The following is a 21,071-nucleotide window of genomic DNA, read 5'->3' on the forward strand; positions in this document are numbered from 1 at the left end:
TCCCTGCCTGCTCTCCAGCCAACTACCTCTGGAGGATTTACTGTCCGAGCTCAGAAACCCACCTGCACCCTGACCTATGGCATTTCTCAGGCATGGGGTGTGCAGTTCGACAGACAGCCCAGATAGATCTCTGCAAACCCAGAAGTAGCAGCTCAACTCTGAAGCACCTCCAGCAGGATCTTTTCCACCTCCCCATCACATTTCCAGTGTTCACTATTCCCATTTATGCTTCCCCCTCCCCCCTCAGACAGGGACATCCTAAAAGCACTATTAATTAAATTTCAGCCCCAGGCCAACACCTAATTGATAGTTCTGAAATTTTTGCTCAACATACTTGGAATTCAATTAAAACCCAGTTCTCTTCTCCCCTTTCTGCCCTTATCTGCCATGCGCTGCATGATCTTTTGTTATTTTTTGAGAAATAATTGGCCAATAAATTCCCCCGGCACCACGAGATCTCCAGCAAATGCACCAGAGCATTAAACTTTGTAGATGAGGAATGAGTTCCTGCTTCTTCTCCCCGCATACACTCTGACACATTGGGAGGATTTGAGAGAGTTTTAGGTGGAAGTGGAGGCAGAAGGTCAGCACTCAGCTTGTTAAGGAAATGCTGGTTGAGAGGACAGGCAGCTGCATGCCTTTGGGAAATAAATCACCAGCAGAAAGGAAATAAAAGAATAAGTCGCCACTGTAACATCCTCTGGATATTCAGGGTCTGAATAAAAACCTTAATTCCTTATAAGCAATCAAAGAGCCCCCTTCAAGCTTGAGCCTGGATTATCTTGTACCCTGCAACACCCCACCCTGCTTGTAAACTCTGAAGCTGCATTTTACCCTCAGCATCTATTTACTCTCAACAGCGTAAGCATGGGCTGCAAGTTTGTAAATACACCAACAAATAGAGAACCTATTACTCCTAAATAACTTACCACATTGAAGACACTCCTCAATTTTATCTAACCTGTTCGTTTTTTAATTAAAGCCCTCCCAGTGCTTGTTGACGTGGTAAAATGTCATCTGCTTTCTTTGATTACACAGCAAATAAGTCCCCTGGCAGGGGAGGGGAGACCTGGTACTGCCGCAGAGCCCTGGGGAGAGGGAGGAATTTGAGAGCAGGGCAGGGAGGGGGACGGAGGAGGTAGTAGCTTGGGGAAGAGCTGGTGGGAGAAGGATGAGTGAGGTTTATGGGCTGGGAGAACCACGGGTTGACTGAAGCTCTGGGCATTCATCAGAGACCTCCAGTGTAGGAGATACCATATCCAGTGTGCTTACCTGAATCTGGCTGGTCCCAGTGCAGTATTGGTGATAGTAATGGAGTAATCACCTCTATAGAGTGCACAGATGGGTCCTCAGCAAGGGCTATATACTCCTGAAAAACACAGACATCTAAATAACTTATCAAAATCTTCAGTTTAAGCCCCAGTCAGGTTGTCTTCTTACCTCATCTCTAGATTTGGAAGGTGGAAAAGCTGCTTTCAGGAGGGAAATTTAGCATCCACACCAGCTTGTGCTGGAGGAGAGCATAGTCATGCTGATGGCTCTTTGGGAGAGCCTCTCCCCTGCTATGCTGGCCAGTGCCCCTGGAGCCAGCCCACCCCAGGACCACATTAGAGAGTGACCCACGAAACACCAGCAGTTCCCTAAAAAAGGGACAAAAAGGCCATGAGGACACCCAGAACCTCCCTGCAACCACAGCAGGCTATTAGAGGTTGGCTCCTGCTCTCTGGTACCATCCTGCAAAGTGCACGTTATTAAAATTAAAATAGTAGTATCTTTAAATTAGTAACACTCGGGTCAATGAAGAGCTGAGCTACTGCTTAAATTTTTCAGAGACACAAGAGAGGGTGGACCACCCGTTGGGGAATGACTTCAACACAGCCCCTTTTCAATCCGGTCTGGTCCCTGGCTGCTTCTTTGAACGAGTTAGGTCAAGCAGACCCCAATTAAGGAGCTGCTAATAGAGCCTGGGGGATAGTCCTACAGCAAGAGTAATGTCATCACTCAGCAGTTATTTATTTATTTTTCACTCCATGTTTCCCAAAGCCCCTGGAGGGCTCTTTGGGCAGTGCTGCCCCAGGACCTGCCTCCTCTCTGCTCGCTCAGAGGTTGCTGCTCAGCGCTCTTCAAACCAAGGCATCCACTGGGCGATGCGCATTGTGATGCAGAGTGGATCGAAGCTTGCCATGATTCTAATTTACTAAAATACTCCCAGTTTAGCAATTAACCAGCCCTGCCTATTTCTGCCCTGCTGGGATTTGAATGCAGACCCTGATGAGAGGGCGCTGATGGCATCGCCTGTGCCCCAGATCAGGGGCACTTCCCCAGCTATCGCCTGAGGGAGGGAATGTGACTGCAATGCCACAGGTCCCCTGTGTCGTGGGCGATGGGCAGAAGTATTAAGGACAATCTGTGTTTTATAATTGCTGAATTTTCTTTAATACCCACCTTGTGAATTGTGCTCTGAGTGTACTGTTTCTATAGAAACAGGGGATGCTGTGAGTGCACCAGCGACCGCTCACTGCTCCTCTGAAAGGGAACACCTGAAGCCATAAGCTGAGAAGCCTTTAAAAGCTTTCCCCTCTCAAGGAGAAGGTCCTGGGGTGGTCCTGGTGCTAATGTGATTCTGAGATGATCAGCAAGGGCCTGTTGTCCTCCTGTGGTGGCTGATCCTGTTTATCCTCGTAGGCACAGTGTGGGTGGCTGCTCAGAGGAAATAAAATAAAAGCAACCTTTTCCAGCCATGCGGTCCCAGTCTCTCTGGCAGAAGAGGACAGGAGCGGGTGGCCACCACAAAGCCCCTTGCTGCCAGTCCTGAGCCAGGCTTGGCCAGGCAGGAGGGGAAAGCCAGAGCTTTTGAAGCTGGGGCCGAGGGCTAAGCTGTGGCCAGGTGTGAGAAAACGTTTTGCTGGAGTTGCTAATGGTGACTATTCCCTGTTACATTAATGCTCCCAGGACTCACTTTGGCTTCCTCCAAGAAGGCAGTGCCACGGAGCCAGCCCGGTTCCCAGCTCCTGGGCCAGAAAGGAGTACAGTAACCCCTCTGTCCTTCCCAGCACCTAGTTGCTGCTGGGGCCGCCTCTGCCCCAGCTCTGGCCCTTCCCCTCGTGCAAAGATGAAGGCCAAGAGAGGGGGTTGCTCCCCGGAGCCTCGATGTCCCACAAGGACAGTGGATGGCAGCGCGGTCATCCCTGGGATGCCTGGGCAGGTCACGCTGAAAGGACACCGGGGCTCAGATTGCACCTTCCCTCCCACCGGTGGAGGCTAAGGCTGCTGCCTGTCGGTCACAGGATCAGGCCAGTGCCTTTATCCTGCTTCTCACATATCAGACACCTCCCTGCCAGCACCCGGGGACACTCGGCTGGGAGCAGTGGGGGGGACATTACCCCTGAAACCAGCAGCTCCGGAGGCAGAGACCCAGGACCGTTCCCCCTACCCTGGGGAAGGGGCAGGCTTTTTGTTTTGCCTTTATTAATATTTTTGAAGCAATATGTCATTGCTTTAGCAGCAAACCCACCTCCCTCCCTGCTGCCTCTGCCACACATGGGCCAAAGATCTGCTCCATTCATCAGCCTAAGATTTATGAGGTGCAAAGGGCTCTGGTTACACCGCTGCCCCCAGCCTCCTCCCAGGGACTGGATGAATGAGACACTGCTGGTTCCTCCCATACCAGAAGCAAAACAAGCACAGAGGAGAGTAAAACCATCATTTTCACTGAACTCAGCTCCTTAACTCTGTACCAGAACATGAAATCTTCCCCCACCAGACCCCTTGTGTCCTGCAGAAGCTGGGGGAGCCCCTGCTGCCCGCGGAGGCTGAGCCTGCATCTCGCCAGCCCCTCTGCACGGCCCGGCTTTGCTCATGTGAGACACTCCAGAAATAGAAAAGGGATTGAAGGTTTCAGCTACTCTGGATTCCTCAGGCCCCCGGGCCCTGCTGCCCCTGGCTGGTGCTGGGCTCTGCTCTCCTCTCCTCCCCTGCAAATCGCTCTTCCCCCGACTGCCATTTCCCTGTCCCTCATGCCTGGCTTTCCTCCCACTTTTTCCGTTTCAAGGGGCCGAGTGAGAGGACAGGCCACAGGCAAGGGAGAATCAGTCCTCTTCAAACCCAGGAGGACCATGGTGGCGGAGGAGCTGGCAGCAACGCACAGCTTGGAAGAAACTTGGCAGGAGCCCTGGGGCCTGGAGGCAGCGAAGGGACCTGTCAGCGGCCGTCTGCATTGCCTGGGTAGGCTTCGGGCCAGCGAGCTGCCTTTCCTGCTAGCCCTCTGGAGGATGCCAGAGTGATAGTAGCACACAGAGCTTGCTCAGAGAACTGGAGGTGTCCTCAAACATCCGGCACCAAACTTTTAAAAAGCATTAAGTGAAAACAATTATCTTTGTAAAGTACCCCCTATCAACAAAAAATGCAAGATTTTGAAATAGCTATTGGGGAAAAACCTAAAAACCATCCAGATGCCACCTATGAAATTCTGCCCACATGTCGATGAACTCTCCTTTAAGACTGGAGTGAATGTGTCAACCTGGAAAGAAATCTGGAGACTCCCTTGCAAAGATCCGCATGGATACAGTGAGCAGATAACTGTTTATTATTGCACATAATCCAGCAGAACAACCGACAGAAAACTTGGGACAGTAGTACACAGATTGTAGTAAACAGCTTGCAAAATCTGTGATGAAGGTATTTTTGTGTGAAGAGTGAAATGTATCTGCATCTTTGTAAGACCTGAAAAGTATAACACAATATCCTAGTCAGTTTTGAAAGCATGCAGTTTGAGGTAAATCTGTTATTTTTGCATCTAAGAAAACGAAATCCCTAAGGGGCTATATATATGTATATATATCCATATCTCAGTGCAATATGGATATATTTATACGTCACATAAAAGCAAATCTACCTACTTTTCTCAGAAGATTACTAGGAGGAAAGCACATTACTGGGTGCACATCACATGCATTAAAAAAAATGAGGCGGGGGGGAATTACCTTAGCACTGTTGTAAAAGATCCATTTTTGTGCTTAGTGATAAATATAAGCCCCTCAGGTCTCTCAACGGAAATTTTCTTGGTGGTTAATAAAAGCAGTTGAAACTGCAGAGCTGGCAAGTGAGTGTCAGCAAACGGAGATAAAACGTCAAAGGCAGCAGAGCCTGGGGTTTGCAATACATTTATACTTAAGAAAAGGGAAAAAAAAAAAAAAAAGAAAAGAAGCAAACTGCTACTAAACTATGCTCTGTGGAAGTGTAGATGATGCTGCACAGCTTTCTCAGGACTGGTACAGCCACATGGCTTTTAGGAAGGGATCACATTCACTTCTCCCACAGTTAACACCATGTATTTGCTACTGTGGCAACTTTCCTGAGCTGAATAAGATTAAAAAATAAACTTGGTTCACAAAGAAAAGTACTGAATTATTCTCACTCTTTTATGCCATAATTAGAGCAGATAAATTAGGCAGGTTTTGCCCTGTGTCTCCAGTCAGTGTAAACTCCTGCCTGTCTGCTAACCTGTCTCTGAAATCCTTTCAGACTGACCTTTGGAGCAGACTGGGCATCTGTTTTTTTCCTTGACCATCATTTAAATCCCCATTCTTTCCAGTCCCTCAGGTTTTCCCACCCAGTCCTGTGCTGTGGGACTTCAGGATACACAGAGTGCACAACCAACTATAAATAACATTTCCGATTATCTTAAAAAGGGATAGAAAATACATATTGCTCTTAAGAGAAGGAAGAAACATGTCCAAGCACTCAGCCTCACACTAAACTGTAACTTCATCTGTGCCGACTTTCTAAGCTCGCATGGCTAAGGATCAGAGCAGATCATGGTGGAAACATCTTCCAAAGGTCACTCTCTGTTGCAGCTTTGGGAAGAATCGGTGCAAATTGCCCAGGTCTCTAAGCCTTGCACACAAGAACAACAGCTAGAATTGCCCCTCTGTACTCTACCACTGCTGAAAGTCTGGCTGCTGTGTATTTTTGAGCCTAACACCCAAATACACTGGAGTCACTCACGTCTCTGCACCTTTTTCCTTTTGGGAATAACGTAACCTCTCCCACGACAGCCGCCCTGCATCCTCTGGCTGGAAAAACTGTTCACTGATGCAATGAAAGCGCACAGGAGCCCCCCTGCAGCCCAGTGCACCAAGGGGAGGAACCTGCGGGCATACAGAGGTATTTTTTAGTAAGTACCTCTTTTTGTTGTAACTCACACCATTTTCATAGAAAAAAGGGGTAAGGGGACAGGTTCAGCACACCTACTCCCTTTCCTGTTACAGTGGGAAGTCTCTCACTGCAAGATGCTTCTGATTGCTGGTGGCAGGAGAGCGCTCAGACGGCATATGGTCCTGAAATGGGCACCATCTCCCCCCGCAGCACCCCCCTCATGCACGCACAGCCTTGGATCAGGCAGCCCCTCACACCCCACCCCGCAGTCCCCGTCCGTGGTGCATCAGCAGGCATGGGCAGGACTCTGGTTACACTTCAACAAGCCCAATTTCAACTTGCTCCCCCTCTCAGTCCTCCATACACGGAAAACAACTCCAGGCGACGGGGAAAGACTTATCATTCATCCCTTTGGATGACTTCAGAGCATGGAGGGCGATGCTGTCCACCCCTAGCCATGGCACGGCTCCCGTGAGTCATTTTGGTTGCTGTGTATTGCTTCATCTCCATGCCATGGATGACATTCTTTGGGAAATCTCTGACAATGAGTCAACCAAGGGAGTTAGAAAACACATCAGTGTGCACGGAGGAGACCTTCTCACTCGTTTTCCTACAGCTACAGATAAATCCCTCATCCCTGGCATGACAGGACAGTTGATGGCTTTGGTGAGAATAATTTAAGGCAACTGCTATTTTATACAAAGAAGAGAAGGAGGCTGAATTGCAGAAACCCTGGCTTTTCCTTGGTAGATTGCAGAGGCTTCAGGCACTTTCGTTTAAGGTTGATGTTTGCAGTGCAACCTTGGCATCTCAAGTCCTCCTCTTAGGTGTTTCCAGGTGGCTGAGATTTAATCCCCACCAGGGTCTGTGGTCTCCATCAGCAGCAATGCCTGTCCCAGACACAGATGAATGGGAGAGTCAACGGGGAGCAAAACACATGACCAACATGTAATCGCGTCTGCCTGCAAGGCTTTCAACTGTGCAGGCTGAGTGAGGACTAAGAACACGACAGAAAGCAGCGCCCAGTAGAGGAGTTTTATCCCCCAGGAAGACATCCTAATACCCTCATGGGGGCTTGGGAGGTGCCTCTCACGTTACATTCATGTGAGGCCCAAGGGTCAGATTCAGCCTTGATGAGTTTTTTTGCAATACTTGAGCCCAAGGCAACAGAAAACTTATGCAAACCCATGACATATTCCTGTGTGTAGGTATCCCACAGGCACAAGAAACCTCACAAGATTTTATTAACACCAAATCCAAATGCAAACCGTCATCTCAATTCAAGTGGAAGACCTGAGAGAGCTTCAGTTTAACCTTAGCCAGATACATACCTCAGCTCATAGTTACCTTTAGTAACACAACTACGTAACAACAGCAACAGAACTAGCAATAGTGCAATTAGAGATGCAAGTTTCACAGTTTCACATTCTCTTTGTGTTCCAGCCTCTCGCTGGGCTGAGTGACAAGAACTATTGCAATGCACAAGTCACCTGGCAGCAGCGACCATGGAACAGCAAATTGAAAGTGTTTCTTGCAGAAAACAAATTTCAAATTTACTATCACACATTCTTGCACTGAAAGTCTCACTCCACGAATCATGTCCATCCAACTGGAAACGCAAAACTATACTATGGGATTGCATCTGATCAACACAGTTCAATTCTTTTAACTTTGAGGAAATCATTTTATGAATAGACTTAAGAACTATTCACTGAAATTACCCCACAAATATAGAACAGACAAATAGTAACTAAGAATCTCAACACTTAACGCAAGGTAATTGCATCTATTGAATAAATGCCCACACATTTTCATCACCAGGGCATCCATCAGTGAGGGATTTCCATTGGCAATACAGCTAGTCAACCCTAAAACATGCACAGCAACGTATACAAATTGAGGATAAAATCTTATTGCTCTTCTTACCTTGTCTGAGGGGCACATCATGTCAAAAAATGTACAAATAGGATGGCCAGACCAATGTTCAGTAAGATGACCATGCAGATCACGATTGTGTTAGGTCCCTGAAGGAAAAACCCAAACCAGAGTATTATACACCACAGCTCCAGGCAAGGAAACAGATACAGCTTGATTCTGCTATTCAAAAATACCACAATCATCCCCTTCCAACACACATAAATCTGGCACTTAACAACCAGCTGGAATTTCAAACAAGTATCTATCAATCCCTGTACCTATTTCTCCCCTGCAAACTCCTGCTGAGGCCAAAGCAGGCTTCTTCTGAGGCTAAGGCAGATTAAAGGAGACCCTGACCACAGGCACACAAACTACCAAGACCATGTCAAGCTGCTCCTCCCAACTCCTTTCTCCACCCACATCGCCCACATTTGTCAGGTTGCCATTTTTAAGATGAACAAACACATCCGTATAAGATTGCTCTAACTTCAGACCAAAATACTTCCAAGCTGTGCTCTTCTAAAGTCGCAGTGGAACTGTTCACATCCAAAGGGCTGCAAGATGAGAAGCAGCGGGCTAATAAAATGTCTGGCTTTACAGCTGTATTTGCTAACAGTAAAATTGAATTTCTGTATTTTAAACCTGGGAAATCAGCTGGTGATTCAATACCAGTTTAGCTCATATGATGCCCCTACTGCAAAAGAGTAAAAGTAACAGGTAAAAAAGAAACCACACTCAGCTTTTTCTTCCCTGTCCTACATTTTCCCCCCACCTTTCCAGATCCATGTTGGCTGGTGAAGGAGTGGGAAAAGAAGGGGAGAAAAGTGTAAAAAATGTGTCACAAAATGCCTGTTTTCCTCAAATTTTGAAATAGGGAAGTGTCTGAAAGTGTATCTGCCCTGATGCAGAGAGGAAGTTAAAATAACAGGGTTAGGAACGTCAGCCCAGGCGGCCGGGGCAGGGCGGGCTGGGAAGGCAGCAGGAGTTGGGGAACCAAGACTCTCCTTCAGCAGGTTTTGGGATCTCAAAAAGAGCCCCTTGGAGCCCGCTGCAGCCCAGAGGCCATGGGCTCTGCATCCCTCTGAGCCCTTTCTGACCTCCACGGGGAAAAATAAACCAAAAAAAAAAAAAAAAGAAAAGGAAAGATGGCTCCCAGAGGTGCCTCCTGGGCTGCCCCACATCACCTCTTCACACTCCTCCACCTCCTGTGCTGCCACCGCCGTTGTGACCGGGCCCCGCTTGGCCCCCGCCTTGGCCTCCGTCCGCCCTGGTGCCCTGGCCTCAGTCTTCTTGTTGGCAGCGGGCTCGGCCCGACCGGTGGCCCTGCGCTCGGGGCTGGGGCGCTGCTTTGGCTCCTTGGGCCGGGGTGGCTCCGGCTTGGCCTCCACCCTGGCCGCCGGCTTCTCCTCCCGCTCCTCCGGTGGGGTGGAGGTGCCCACCCGGCGCTGGGGATCCCCCCGGGGCTCCGGGGAGGGTGGCTCGGGCTCGGGGAGCGGCTCCTCCTCATAGTCCTCAGCAGGGGAGACCGGGGAGGTCCGGACGGCGTAGCTGTGGTAGCCCTTGAAGAGCTCGACGTCGGGCTCACGCGCCATCCTCTGCAGCGGCCCGATCTCCATCTGCTCGGCAGGACGGCCCCGGCCCCGTGAGGCCGGCCGGCCCTCACCCTCAGGGGGCACGGGGCTCCCGCCGCCCGACCGGCCGCCTGCCTCGGCCCAGCTGCCTGGCCGGAGGGTGCCGTCCTGGCGAGGGGCCGCCTTGGCCCGCTTGGCCTCGGGAGGGGTTGCGGCGGGGCTGGGGGCTGGGCTGGGCCGGCGGTGGGCCTCATCCTGCTCGTGGAGCTGGGGGCTCTCGGGGGGCGTGGGGGCCGGCGGGGCACCCTCAGGCCGCGGCACCTCCTCCTCCATGTTGACGGCGTGCTCAGCGTTCTCCATGATCTCCTGCATCAGCTTCCGCTTCTGGTACTCGGGGCCTGCGGAGAGAGGGGTTGGTGTGAGGAGCTGCCCCCAGGGCTGGAGGGATGGCAGCCCACTCCAGCTCCATGCCACCATCATGCACCCATGACAGCTGTGCCCTCAGCCCTGATGGGTTTGGGGCTGACTGCGAGAGGGTCCAGGCTGGAGGCTGGGAGAGGAGGTGCTCGCAAATCACAGCCTGCTTCCAGGAGGGATTTCCTCCAGGAGCGGCTGGCTGCTCTGAGCACCACCACATATTGTCTGGCTGAGAAGAGCCAAAGGAACAGGCAGGGAGCTCCAGATGGGGGTAAAGAAAGAGTGAAAATCTGCAGCCCAGCTTTTTGTGGTCACACAGGTGGGTTATCCAGCTCCCATCCAAGTTTTTGGGTTTTTTTTTAATGGCTGGCAAACTCCTCCATGTGGCTTCTTCGGTGTCTAATAATGTGGGAACTTCACAAGTGACACAGGGGGTGCCCAGTCTCCTCGGTAAAGGCAGGTGTCCCCAAATGATCTACCTGTCATTCCTCATGATGGAAAAAACACGTTTCTCATGCATGGAGCAGTTTCTTAGCCCTCCTCTCTGCACCGAGCCCTGCAACACCAGCAAAATCATCTGACACCATCACACAAGGTGACTCAGGTCTTCAGCTTTCATTCTGGCCTGATCTCCCACGCTCATTTGTCAGCTCTTAGCAACATTTCCCTTGCTTCAATTATTCATGCATCATTGAATCTTTACTTCTTGTTAACCCTAGGCCGTGTCTGCAAAGCAAATTGCAGCCCAGCTAGGGTCTGGGGAAGTCAGCCAGAGCCTGGCACCTCAGACACCCATCGTGCTGGCTGGCTGGCTGGGCAAAATCCACCACTGAACAATTGGGAATATCTTTTGGGATAGCAAACCTGCACAGCGCTCTGCATACTGGGACCCGTGCTGGGACAGGGGTCCCTGGATGTCACCACGATGCTCATAGCAAGTGAGACCAAGAAGAGCACATTCCTTATGGGCAGCGCGAGGTCCCAAACCAGCTTGTTTGAAAGCAAAGCAGCTGCTTTTGGAAGTGGCTTTGGCCTCATTCTGCCAAGTCCCAGTGATGCTGAGGGACGCAGATGTACAGAGCTTGCTCTGTGCTCCTGAATGGCACAGACTCTGGAGCCACACCATCTCTGGCTGCCACACAGTTCCTCCCCTCGTCTTCTCCACCCTAAAGGCTGATGCAGACTTGAGCCTGGCTGGGAAATTGGGACTGGTGCTCCTTTCCCTCTAATAAATCAGCAGCGTGATTTGCACACTGCTACCTCCAGCCCACGCAGGCAATGCCTGTGCTCGGAGGGGACAGTGGGGAGAGAGAGGACACTGATTTTAGCTGCTGTGCTCTGCCTACACGCTCCTGTCAATCAGCAGGCGATCCATTCAGGGCCATTTATTTCTGGCTGCAAGTGGATTATTTGGAAGCCGTTTCAACAGTTGTTCAGACTCCTCAAAATAGGCTGCCTGCAGCTCCAGGCTCCTTGCTCTCCCCTGCTGCTTTCTTCTCCTCAATAATTCACACCAAAAAAACCCCCCAGCTGCCTGGAGGGCACTGCAGAGCTCTGCTCCTCCTCACCTCCCCACCACACCTTCACTTCCCAGCACAACACTTGACCAAGGGCTTTGACTTACATTGCTCTCCTCTAAGCTATTAAGGTTGATATCCTAAATGAAACCTAGGGTGAAATACTCATTAGAGAGGTGAGGCTTGCTGAGCAGGATTGCCCTATGCCAAAACCAGCAGCTTTGAGTCCTAGCAAAATCCAAGGGTGGACTTTTGTCTGTTTGTTCCTTGACAGTGCAGCTGTGCAAGAAGTGATACTTCCCCTTGTTGTGTACTTAGGGAATTTAGAGATTTAAAAGAGCCATAGAAGAAAAACATGCATCAGCAGCTTACAAGGCCACTGAGAGAGGCCAAGACCCAAGCAAAGCCCTACATAAAAGTCACAAGAGGATTCAGCTCCGGAGGAGCCAGGAGCAGAGGCCAGGCTGCTTCAGGCATTTTGCAGAGAATGTTTCAATTGTCTTATTCAATTTCCACGGGTGGAAAAAATAATCTAGATAGATGTCGTTATTCTATGGTTCTATGTCAAAAAAACTCCCATCAGGAATTCCAGTTTCCTTTGCCTCTGAGCTATAAATACCCGAATGTGCAAAGGGTGAATGTGGAGCAGTGAGTGGCAGCTGGGGGGCTTATGTCAGGATCAAGCGACATTTAGCTATTGTTAAATGAAGTGCCACACGCTGGCTCATGCCCATGCCCAGGCCCCGTGGTGTTTCCTCGCTCTAAGCCAGCTCCGATGGGCCTCGCTGGGTGGTGGAAAGGAATGGGCAACCCTCCAGCATGGCATCTCCCCAGCTAGTAGGTGCAGGGCAAGGTGGGAGTACAGGGAATTTAGGCAAATCTGTCAGCATGACTCTCCCCGGCCAAGCACCGGGTGTGGACCAGTCCCTTTTCCCACTGAGTGCCCTGTGCCGGGGTGCAGTACCAAAGACCTGGAGGCACTGAAATCAGAGGAGCAGGGATCAGATTTTGCTGAGCAGGAGTCACTGCTCCTACCTCCAGGTTTGCTGCTGTGACGGTCCCTTGTGATCCTGCCTCAGCATCCATGGGGGCACTTGTTCCAGGTAACAAAGCCAAACGATAAGAAAAACAGGATAGAAATGTAGGCACTTGGATCCTCATTTTCTGCTCTGTTATTACCTTCCCCCTCTGGAAAGGAGAGCTTTCCAGGAAGAGCATATCTCTAGCTAGCTTGGTCTAGGGAAAGGTAATGGCATTCACAATGCTGCTTCTAATATTACACTTCCTAGCTACTAATCCTCAGCACTCGGTCTCATAGAAGGAACCTCCCAAGTGTTTTCCCAGCCAGATAATCAGCAGTGATTCTAATAAATAAATAGGGAATCAGGGAAGTAGTATTCTGCATTAGCAAATTTCTGTTCATACCCTGGTGCGCTGTGGGGCCCCACAGGGTATGTGTTGTGAGTCAATGTGCAAAGCTGTTCCAAGAAAAAGCCACGAGGATTGTATCTACAGGAGCACTGCAAATAGACCCAAGCTCTCTGCCTGCCCTGCCTGGCGCTGGGAGGGCTTCAGTGTGTGGAGAAACACGAGGGGAAGGTGAAAGACTGTGGGTTTTTCTTCCAGGCTATGGTAACATATTCCAAAAGGTAAAACAGCCATGCAAATCATCCAGGGCAGGGGGCTGGCTGAACTTGCATGAAAGAGGATTTAGGATAGACTGGGGGGCAACTTGTGGAGTTATAAAGCGGGTGAAGCATTTGAACGGTTTCCCCAAGGAAATTGGAAAATCCCTCTTAGAAGATGCCTGTGGTCTTACCTGGCTGGTAGAAGTCCGGGGAGAGCTCCCTGGCCATCATCCTGGCTATGCCCGATTCGTTGTTAGCTGCCTGAGCTGCCTGCTCAGATCCTTCAGCCTTGGCTTTGGCATGAGCCGTCCTGCAGAGAGAAGAGGGGACAACAGTGAGCACCATCCCAGCTGAGATCAGTCCGTCTCGAGCAGTGGATCCTGTCCAGCAACAAGGTCAAATCAGTCCGTCTGGTGTAACACAGCACTCAGAGCCTGCCCACTTGACCCAAAACCCCCACACTCAAGGAGAAAAACCAGGTTTTCAACCAGAAAGGGGCACAGATGCCAAAGGCTAAGGTGTGAAGGTTGCACGTGGCCACAAAAGGGAGCATGGCGGGTGTATTGGAAACACGAGCATGTTCATGTGCTGCAGCGAGGCCTTGTCGCCGTGTTGGGAAGCACTGAAAACCCAGCTCAAAGGAACGGCTAACGCATCGCTGCAGGCATCTTTGGAGCATAAGGGGACAACAACATGATGGCTGAACGCTGCTGTGCTGTCACCAGCCCTGAGCTGCTGTTCCTCACCAGAGGCAACACGTCCCTTCCCAGCACACCAGACACTTTTTACCCCAAATGTCTCTCCTGTAGCTCTCCAGCAAACAATATATCTTTTCCAAGGGCCTCCTTTACTCACTGCAGCCCGGGGGGCTACTCTTCCTGGTGCCAGGAAAGGCAGAGCTATTGCCTCCTTCTCCGCTCAGCTCCCCCAGTCCTCTCCACTCCTTCCCAGCACAACTCCTCCTCGATCCTTAGGGCTGTAGGGCTATCAGAGATATTTCGCTGGCCAGCTGTCGTATTCCCCACATGCCTCGTGCTCGGTGCCCTGTGATCTTTACACTAAAAGCAGGACTGGCTTTACAGCCCAGCTGCCCGCCGTCCGGGAAGGAGCTGACTTCAAACAGCAAAATCACACCTCAAAAATAAGGGAGGGTGAAGCACCATGTATTCAGCTGCTTTGTTCCACACGGGGCTTACGGAGAGCTGCTTTCCCCATGCTCTCAGTATCAAGTTTGCCAAGCTCCCCATATCTCCCTTGCTGCACATAATGGAGCACACACTGGCTGCACATTCAAAACCACATACTTTTGTGTGGACAGTTAGATAAGGCATTTGCAGCCCTCAAACATCAATTCGCTATGAATTACAACCTTTAATGTGGTCTTGTGGTGTCTGAGGAGCCCTTTTCAGACTCAGGTTGGTATCTGGGTCATGTTTTAGGACAAAAAAAAAAAAGAGGAAAAATGCAGTTCTCACTCCTGCAGTGAAAATACTCCAGAGGAATTTTTGGACTGTCAGTCATGAAATCAGGATCAATTCTTTCCCATTAGACTGAGATGCATTACACAGACAAGACCAGCTCTAGTCTGAGTACCCAATAAGTGCAATGAAAATGTGATCAAAATGCTGTTCTGAGACCCTTAGAAGGTAGAAGATATATGTATACATGTACATACACACACACACAAACCATTTTGGGTAGCTGCGGGGAAAGAACTAAACGCAGGGCATTAATCCCAACTGATACAGGCAACAGTGTGACTTGACAGGGAGCTGAAAACACGGTTCAGGTCCCTGCGATAGGGAAAAGGGTGCAGAGCTGCTGTGGCTCAGCCTGTCTCTCCCTGGGATGACATCCTGCTCCGCCGGGGCCATGATTCACCTCCCTGCCCACATTCACATGTTATCTCCCTTTCTCTGCAGCCTGAGCTGCCTGGGATTGCTGTCATTCTTGGCCTTTTTATCCAAAACTATTACAGCTCCTGAAAAACCCAGAGAGAAGACATGATGAGGTAGAAAACAGCAATTTTAAGCTGCTGCTCGCAAGTAGGAGGTCTGAGGCAGCTCTGAACAGAGAAAGCACCTCCTTTTTTGGTAGCATATAATCAGTGTGATTAATTCCACTATAATCTGGCAGGGGCCAAGGGGATGTTTCTGTGCTCTCCATGCCTGGGGGATCAGAGCTGGCTGTGCGTGGGGCACACAGCCTGCCCGGCGCCGGCCCAGAGAAGAAGCTTGCAAAATCAGCGTCCAGCTCTTCACAGGACGTGCTCCGACCCCTGGCTGTGTCCTTCTGCTCTCGGAGGATGGGATTCACCATACAAAGATAAAATTCTCCCTTTCAGCCACTCACTGGGCAGGCAGAGCCTATCCCGGCCACTTCCCAGACAGACGACCCACAGCTGGCCCTGCTGGTGGAGCAGCAGGCAGCTCCTGGCAAGCAGGTGGATGCTTTCCTGAAAGTGACTTCCAAAAAAGTAGTCTGGAAGTGAACTGGATGTGGAGTCTGCTCCCCCTGCTAGTAGGGACATGGCCAGGCTCATGCCAATATGTTAGCAAATGGGTGCAGGCGGCTCCCACATGCTCAGCTCTCCTCCAGCAAGTGGGGACAATGCAAGGGAACAGCCTGGGGGTGTCAGAGGTGACAGTCAGCTCCCAGTTACGCTCATCTTCTGATGAAGCTGCTGGATGCTCCCTGGCGGCTGTGTGGGGCTTGAGTACTGCAATTCTCAGGGGCAAAGAGGTAGCGATGGTGGGAAGACCCCAACCTGGGTTGCAGAGGTTGCAGTGAGGATGCTGTGGGTGCTGAGGAGCTGGCCAGGCTGAGCCATCGCTGCGAGCCACCGCAGCCCCAAGGCTACTGGGGCTCTACAACGAGCTGTCCTGGGCACAGAAGGGCATGAGGCCAGGGAGACCATGGGGCAGCTCCCAAGCTCCACACACGGAGCTGTGACAGGAAGCTGAACAGCATGACTTCGGGATCCCCTGCTGCCCTGGGGATGCGAGCCTCACGGCAGCTTTGCCCAGCTCCCTCGCTCTGTGGGATACACCCGACCTCTGCTCCTGTCCCCCTGCTCGCAAAGTCATCCAGAAGCACCTGATTTGGGGGGACTGAGATCAATGCAGCTGCAGCATCAAATCTGGCAGCTTCCGCACACCACATGCTGGTCCTGCTGGTGTCCCAGGGACACCACGGCACAAGGCAGAACGATGCTCTGCCCAGGCCAGCAGCCTGGCCCCGGCAGGGAGGCTGACACCCTGCACTGATCCCACCGTCCCTGTCCTCCCTGGCTGTGCTGCGCATCCCTGAGGCACGGAGGGAAGACATTGCTGCTCGCAGCCCTCCAAAGAGCTGCGCTGAGGGTTTAGTAACATGGTGACAAAGCCCAGCCTGGAGGAAAGGGCCCAGCCATAACAATAATATCTAACTTGCCTAGAGTATTTCTGAATCTATTATTTATCTGCATGGCTGGCGGTGCCTGGGAGCTCAACACAGAACAAAACTTGGCCCTGGCTGCAAAGCGGGAGACAAATACCAGCCGCCCTGGGAGAGCCCAGCGCACACAACCCGCAGCACAAAACCCTCTCCCAGCCCACAGGGGCAGTAGTTAAAAAAAAAAAAAAAGCTCAGGCAGGTTTGAGCAAGGCAGGAAGGTGATCTTCAAACTTTAGACATGAAACATATAAGAGGAAAAATTTCTTCCAAGGTTAAGATCTGCTCCAAAAGCAGAATCAGCTTTTGCAAAGAGGAAAATTATGATCTTTTACTATGTGCATATAAATTCGATAATTTCAGGCAGCACTTGAATCAGGGCCACACTTTTTTATTTACTCCTGGGTGTGCTGTCTGCTCCCAGCGCATCGTGCAAAAACCAGCAGAGGAAAAAGCCTGGAGATGGAGGAGGTTGTGGTGAAACTGAAACAGAGGCTGAAGATTTTACAGCACCCAGCAACAGAATTCAAAGACCCTTTTAAAGGCAGTGCTGGAAAACAAACCGTGAACATTAAATGCTTCCAACCAGGGGCAAGAAACACAAAGAGGGGCCTTTACAACCCAAGTCCGGCACTCCCCGTCCCACATGAGGCAGTACCGCCTGGGATGAGCGCTTCCCGGCTTCAGCCTGAGCCATCTCCCAAGGCAGTGCTGTTAAAAATAGCTCTGGTGAATTCTTTGCAAGGAGGAGCAGCAGCCCCACACCGAGCCAAAGGGAGATATGTGGGCAATGCCTGCAGCCCCCATCCCAGCCCCACGGCCGCTGCCTCCCCACAGCACCGGCTGGGACACAGCGGCTGCTCCAGGGCCACTTCACACCCCACTGGATGGGTGGGAGAGGGAGGGTTAAATGCATCTGCTGTGTTATTTGTTCCTCTGGCAGGGCTCTAATGCTCTAATTGTTTTTGTACTAGTGCAGGACAGAGCACCGCTCCTGTCCTTCCTGGCCGTCTCCCAGAAACACTGCTCGAATCATTCCTCCGACAGCCACTAAAATCCCCTGTGGACACACGAGCTGCAGCTGAGCACCATGCTAACAGGTGAGACCCAAAGCCAAGCCAGCACGCCCGTCTCCTTGGACAGTTTATGTGGTTTTGCACATCCACATTGGATTAGACTGTAAATGAGATTGGAATTAGCAGAGAATACTGCAAATACCAGACAGGGCTGGGGCGCCTGCAGGTGCAGCCATGACCTTGCGGCTCGAAATAGGGGAAGAGCTCAGCTCCCTGCCCAAGCTATTGCACGTTTGCTGTTAAGGGAAAGGCAGACCCATTCAGTACCATCTGTCCTTTTCCAGGGTCTCCCTCCTCCCATTGATTCAGCAAACCCTGAGAGAGGACCAACTGAATACCCTTTTCTTGCCATCCTTGATATCACGAGCTGCCAAAAAGGCCGTTAAGCAAATGTAATTCATCAGTTAGCTCTACAAAGGGAGACTTCTGCTAAACTCCGCTCTCCTGGAAACTGGCTTTTCCACCCCCAGACAAATTCCTGCTCCAGCATCCAGCAGGAATCATTTTGTCCTTCTGGAGTAACTTAAGATAATGGTTCGTCTCGGCAGGAATGTTTGCAGCACTCAGAAGGCATACAGGGAAAGCTGCAGAAGTGCTTTTGCTGATGGCAACACAAGTCCCTTCTGCATTCACATCACGAAGGACAAGGACACACAGACCTGACCAGCACAGATCTGTGTTGGGGGTTGGACTAGATGACCTTTAAAGGTCCCTTCCAACCCAAACCATTCTATGATTCTATGACCTGACCAGGACAGACTCTTTCTGGCTTCTCCGTTTTCCATGCTATTGTGGACTTCTATCACGTCTACAGCTGGAGCATCCCTTTCTTCCCGCTCAGTTTTAATCTAACTCCTTCATGCCTTTCCCTCTGCCTCCATGTCCATGCAGATATCAGCGAAGCTCTGCCATCCTCATTTGCCTGTATCCAGCCCATGGGACTGAATATCCCTTTTCAGTCCATCTCTTATGCCACTTTCCCTGCCTACAGTCAAACCCATCTGTGTCCCACCCCACGGTCCTGCCCTGAGAGCCAGCTGTACCTCTCACCCTCCTTTTGCTCTTTTTGCTCCATCACTCGTGTGCATGCACCCACTCAGTTCAGACTCTGACATCCCTGGGGCTGACTGAGTCTTTGCTGGTTTATATTATGGACTCTGCACTTGCAAGGTGTGATCTACATCATGAAATAAGCATAAATCAACACGAACTGCCTCCTAAAGGAAACACCTCCATGCCACTGTAAAAGAAATCCAAAAGGAGAAGCCATCCTGACCTTGCAGGGCAGCTCTGCCCTCCAGCCTCCCTTGCCTTGCAGACAGCCGATGAGATGCCCCAGGCTTTTCACTCATGGTACCAGCACTTAGACAGAAGTGGTGGCACTCTGTACAAGCCCAGGCTACTTAGCTGGATAAATCAGACCTTTCCTCCTTCCTTCCACAGAAAGGGAAGGAGCAGGCCATTCAGCCAGGAGAAAAGCATCTTTTTCTGTGCAGTGCCTCAGGAGCACAGGCCTGGCAGAGCTCCCTGCCACCTAACGAGCTCAGCAAGCATTAGCCTTTATGATTACTTGGTGAATTTTTAAAATACCGAAATGTTATCCACAGCTCTAAATAGCTCAGAGCCACTTGCATCTTTTACCAAGGGATACTTCCCCTCAGAACAGTTAAAGTGATATTAATCTTACAGCAGACAGATCTGCAGCTGTCTTCAATGAGACGACAACCTACGTGCCCCGGCCCTGCGTACGGGAGATTTGCTCAATTAATCTCCGCTGCCCTGATTGCCCTGCGAGCTGAGCAGGACTGGGTGGGCAGCTAGCTGGCATGGCGTGGCCATGCCAGCCTGCACGGAAGCCTGTGGGCTGCGATGAGCCGTTGGGGCTGGCACAGACCACAGCTGCTCTCCGTTTCCCCCGCAGCCCTCGGATGCCAGCCGGCAGCTGCCCAGAGCCGGCTCTAAATGGAGCAGTGCAAGCCAGAGCCTGCCGGCTCAAAGGGCTGCTGGCCACCAGTCCAGCAGCATGGCCCTGTGGCCACTGCTCTGGCCCCAGGTGGGTAGGACAGGCAGCTCCTCATCCTGCCAGAGCCCGTCCTGCCAGCACAGCCAGTCTGGGAGCAGTTCATGAGAGCATCCACTGAGATATCTTTGGGGAAAAAAAGGAGGGATTTGCTGCTGGCCACTGGAGTCCCTCCTCCTCCCCTGGTTTTCAGGTCCCCTCTGCTCCATGGTGTCCTGGGCATGGATCAAGCAGAGCCCGGAGGACTGAGACCCCCAGAGCAGCACCACCTTGGGACTGTGCACAAATGCCACCAATTTATTCCTGCTTCCACCACACCATGACCAAAGGGGCTCAGCTAATACTCTGGGGATCTTTATTTAATTAGCTACTGCTGCAAGATCAAAGCAGCCGGGTTATCCCACTGATAAGTGCATCAAAATTTCTTTAGAGCACACACGCAATCAGGGTCTTCCAGCCTTTTGCCCCCCTTGTGCTCCTGCCTCCCTGCCTGTACCTGCACTGAGTGGCAGGGGCTGCTCCCTGGCCTCCCTAGGGGAATGAATTCCCACTTCCAAGAAAACCCCAGGGCTCCAGCAGCCATTTGTTTTGAGGGAGCCAAGCCTGACCCAGGAGCTCCAGCACCAAGCTCTGCCAAATGGACAGCGTTCACAATCCGGTGCATTTTACTCAATTGCCAGCCCCACCAGCATTAAAATTGGTCAGAAAGTACGTGTTTTCTCTCTAAGATTGTTGTTTTTTTCAACTAAAAATTTTAGCAACCCTGACTTGAATGTTTTTCAGATTTCAGCAATCCAAACTGAAAGAGTGAGGAACTGCAGTGTCTGTTTCGTGACATTTTTTTCCCCTAGTCAAAAAAGAGAAGCAGGATTTATGGTTTTTTTAAGGAAATGAAAGCAGGCAGATTTCTTAAAATATTGCATTTGGTCAGAGGCCCAATTATTCATCAAAAATTAAGGCAGAAGCCTTTTTCTCCCAGCCCTCTAGGTCTCTTGAGTTGACATTCTGAGGTGCAGGATAAAGAAGGGAGGGAGCAGGGAGCTGCCAGCCTGCTGCCGGGTGCAGCACCCGTGTCCCCTGCCTGCAACCAAGGCTGCTGAGGGCACCCGGGTGGATGGGACACCAGGTCCCTCCCAGCGCTCGCTGAAGGCTCAGCCGGCCTCATAGGAGCAAAACAACAAAGCCTTGGACTCACAAAGCCAACAGGCTCTGGCTCGGCACCAGGGTAAGCTGAAAAAAATGCAAGAAGCGAGGGTTTCTGTATCTCAGGCTTTATATTTAAATTGGACTTTTTACTTAAATATTTTTGAGTTTTCAAGATAAGCCTATTTCACATT

General features: G+C 51.0%; 1 protein-coding gene across 1 annotated transcript in view; it reads right to left on the reverse strand.

The window, feature by feature from the left end:
- Positions 1-4,545: 4,545 nt before the first annotated feature.
- Positions 4,546-21,071, reverse strand: part of JPH2 (junctophilin 2) — a 32,970-nt gene continuing 16,444 nt past the window's right edge. The window contains exons 3-6 of the mRNA XM_074157092.1: positions 13,398-13,516; positions 9,258-10,042; positions 8,083-8,180; positions 4,546-7,046 (exon numbers count right to left, since the gene is read on the reverse strand). Of these exons, the coding sequence (XP_074013193.1) occupies positions 8,100-8,180; positions 9,258-10,042; positions 13,398-13,516 (985 nt within the window). The 3' untranslated portion in view covers positions 4,546-7,046; positions 8,083-8,099. The remainder of the gene's footprint in view (positions 7,047-8,082; positions 8,181-9,257; positions 10,043-13,397; positions 13,517-21,071) is intronic.

The sequence above is a fragment of the Numenius arquata genome, chromosome 12 (genome assembly GCF_964106895.1).
Source record: "Numenius arquata chromosome 12, bNumArq3.hap1.1, whole genome shotgun sequence".
In the NCBI taxonomy this organism is placed as follows: domain Eukaryota; kingdom Metazoa; phylum Chordata; class Aves; order Charadriiformes; family Scolopacidae; genus Numenius; species Numenius arquata.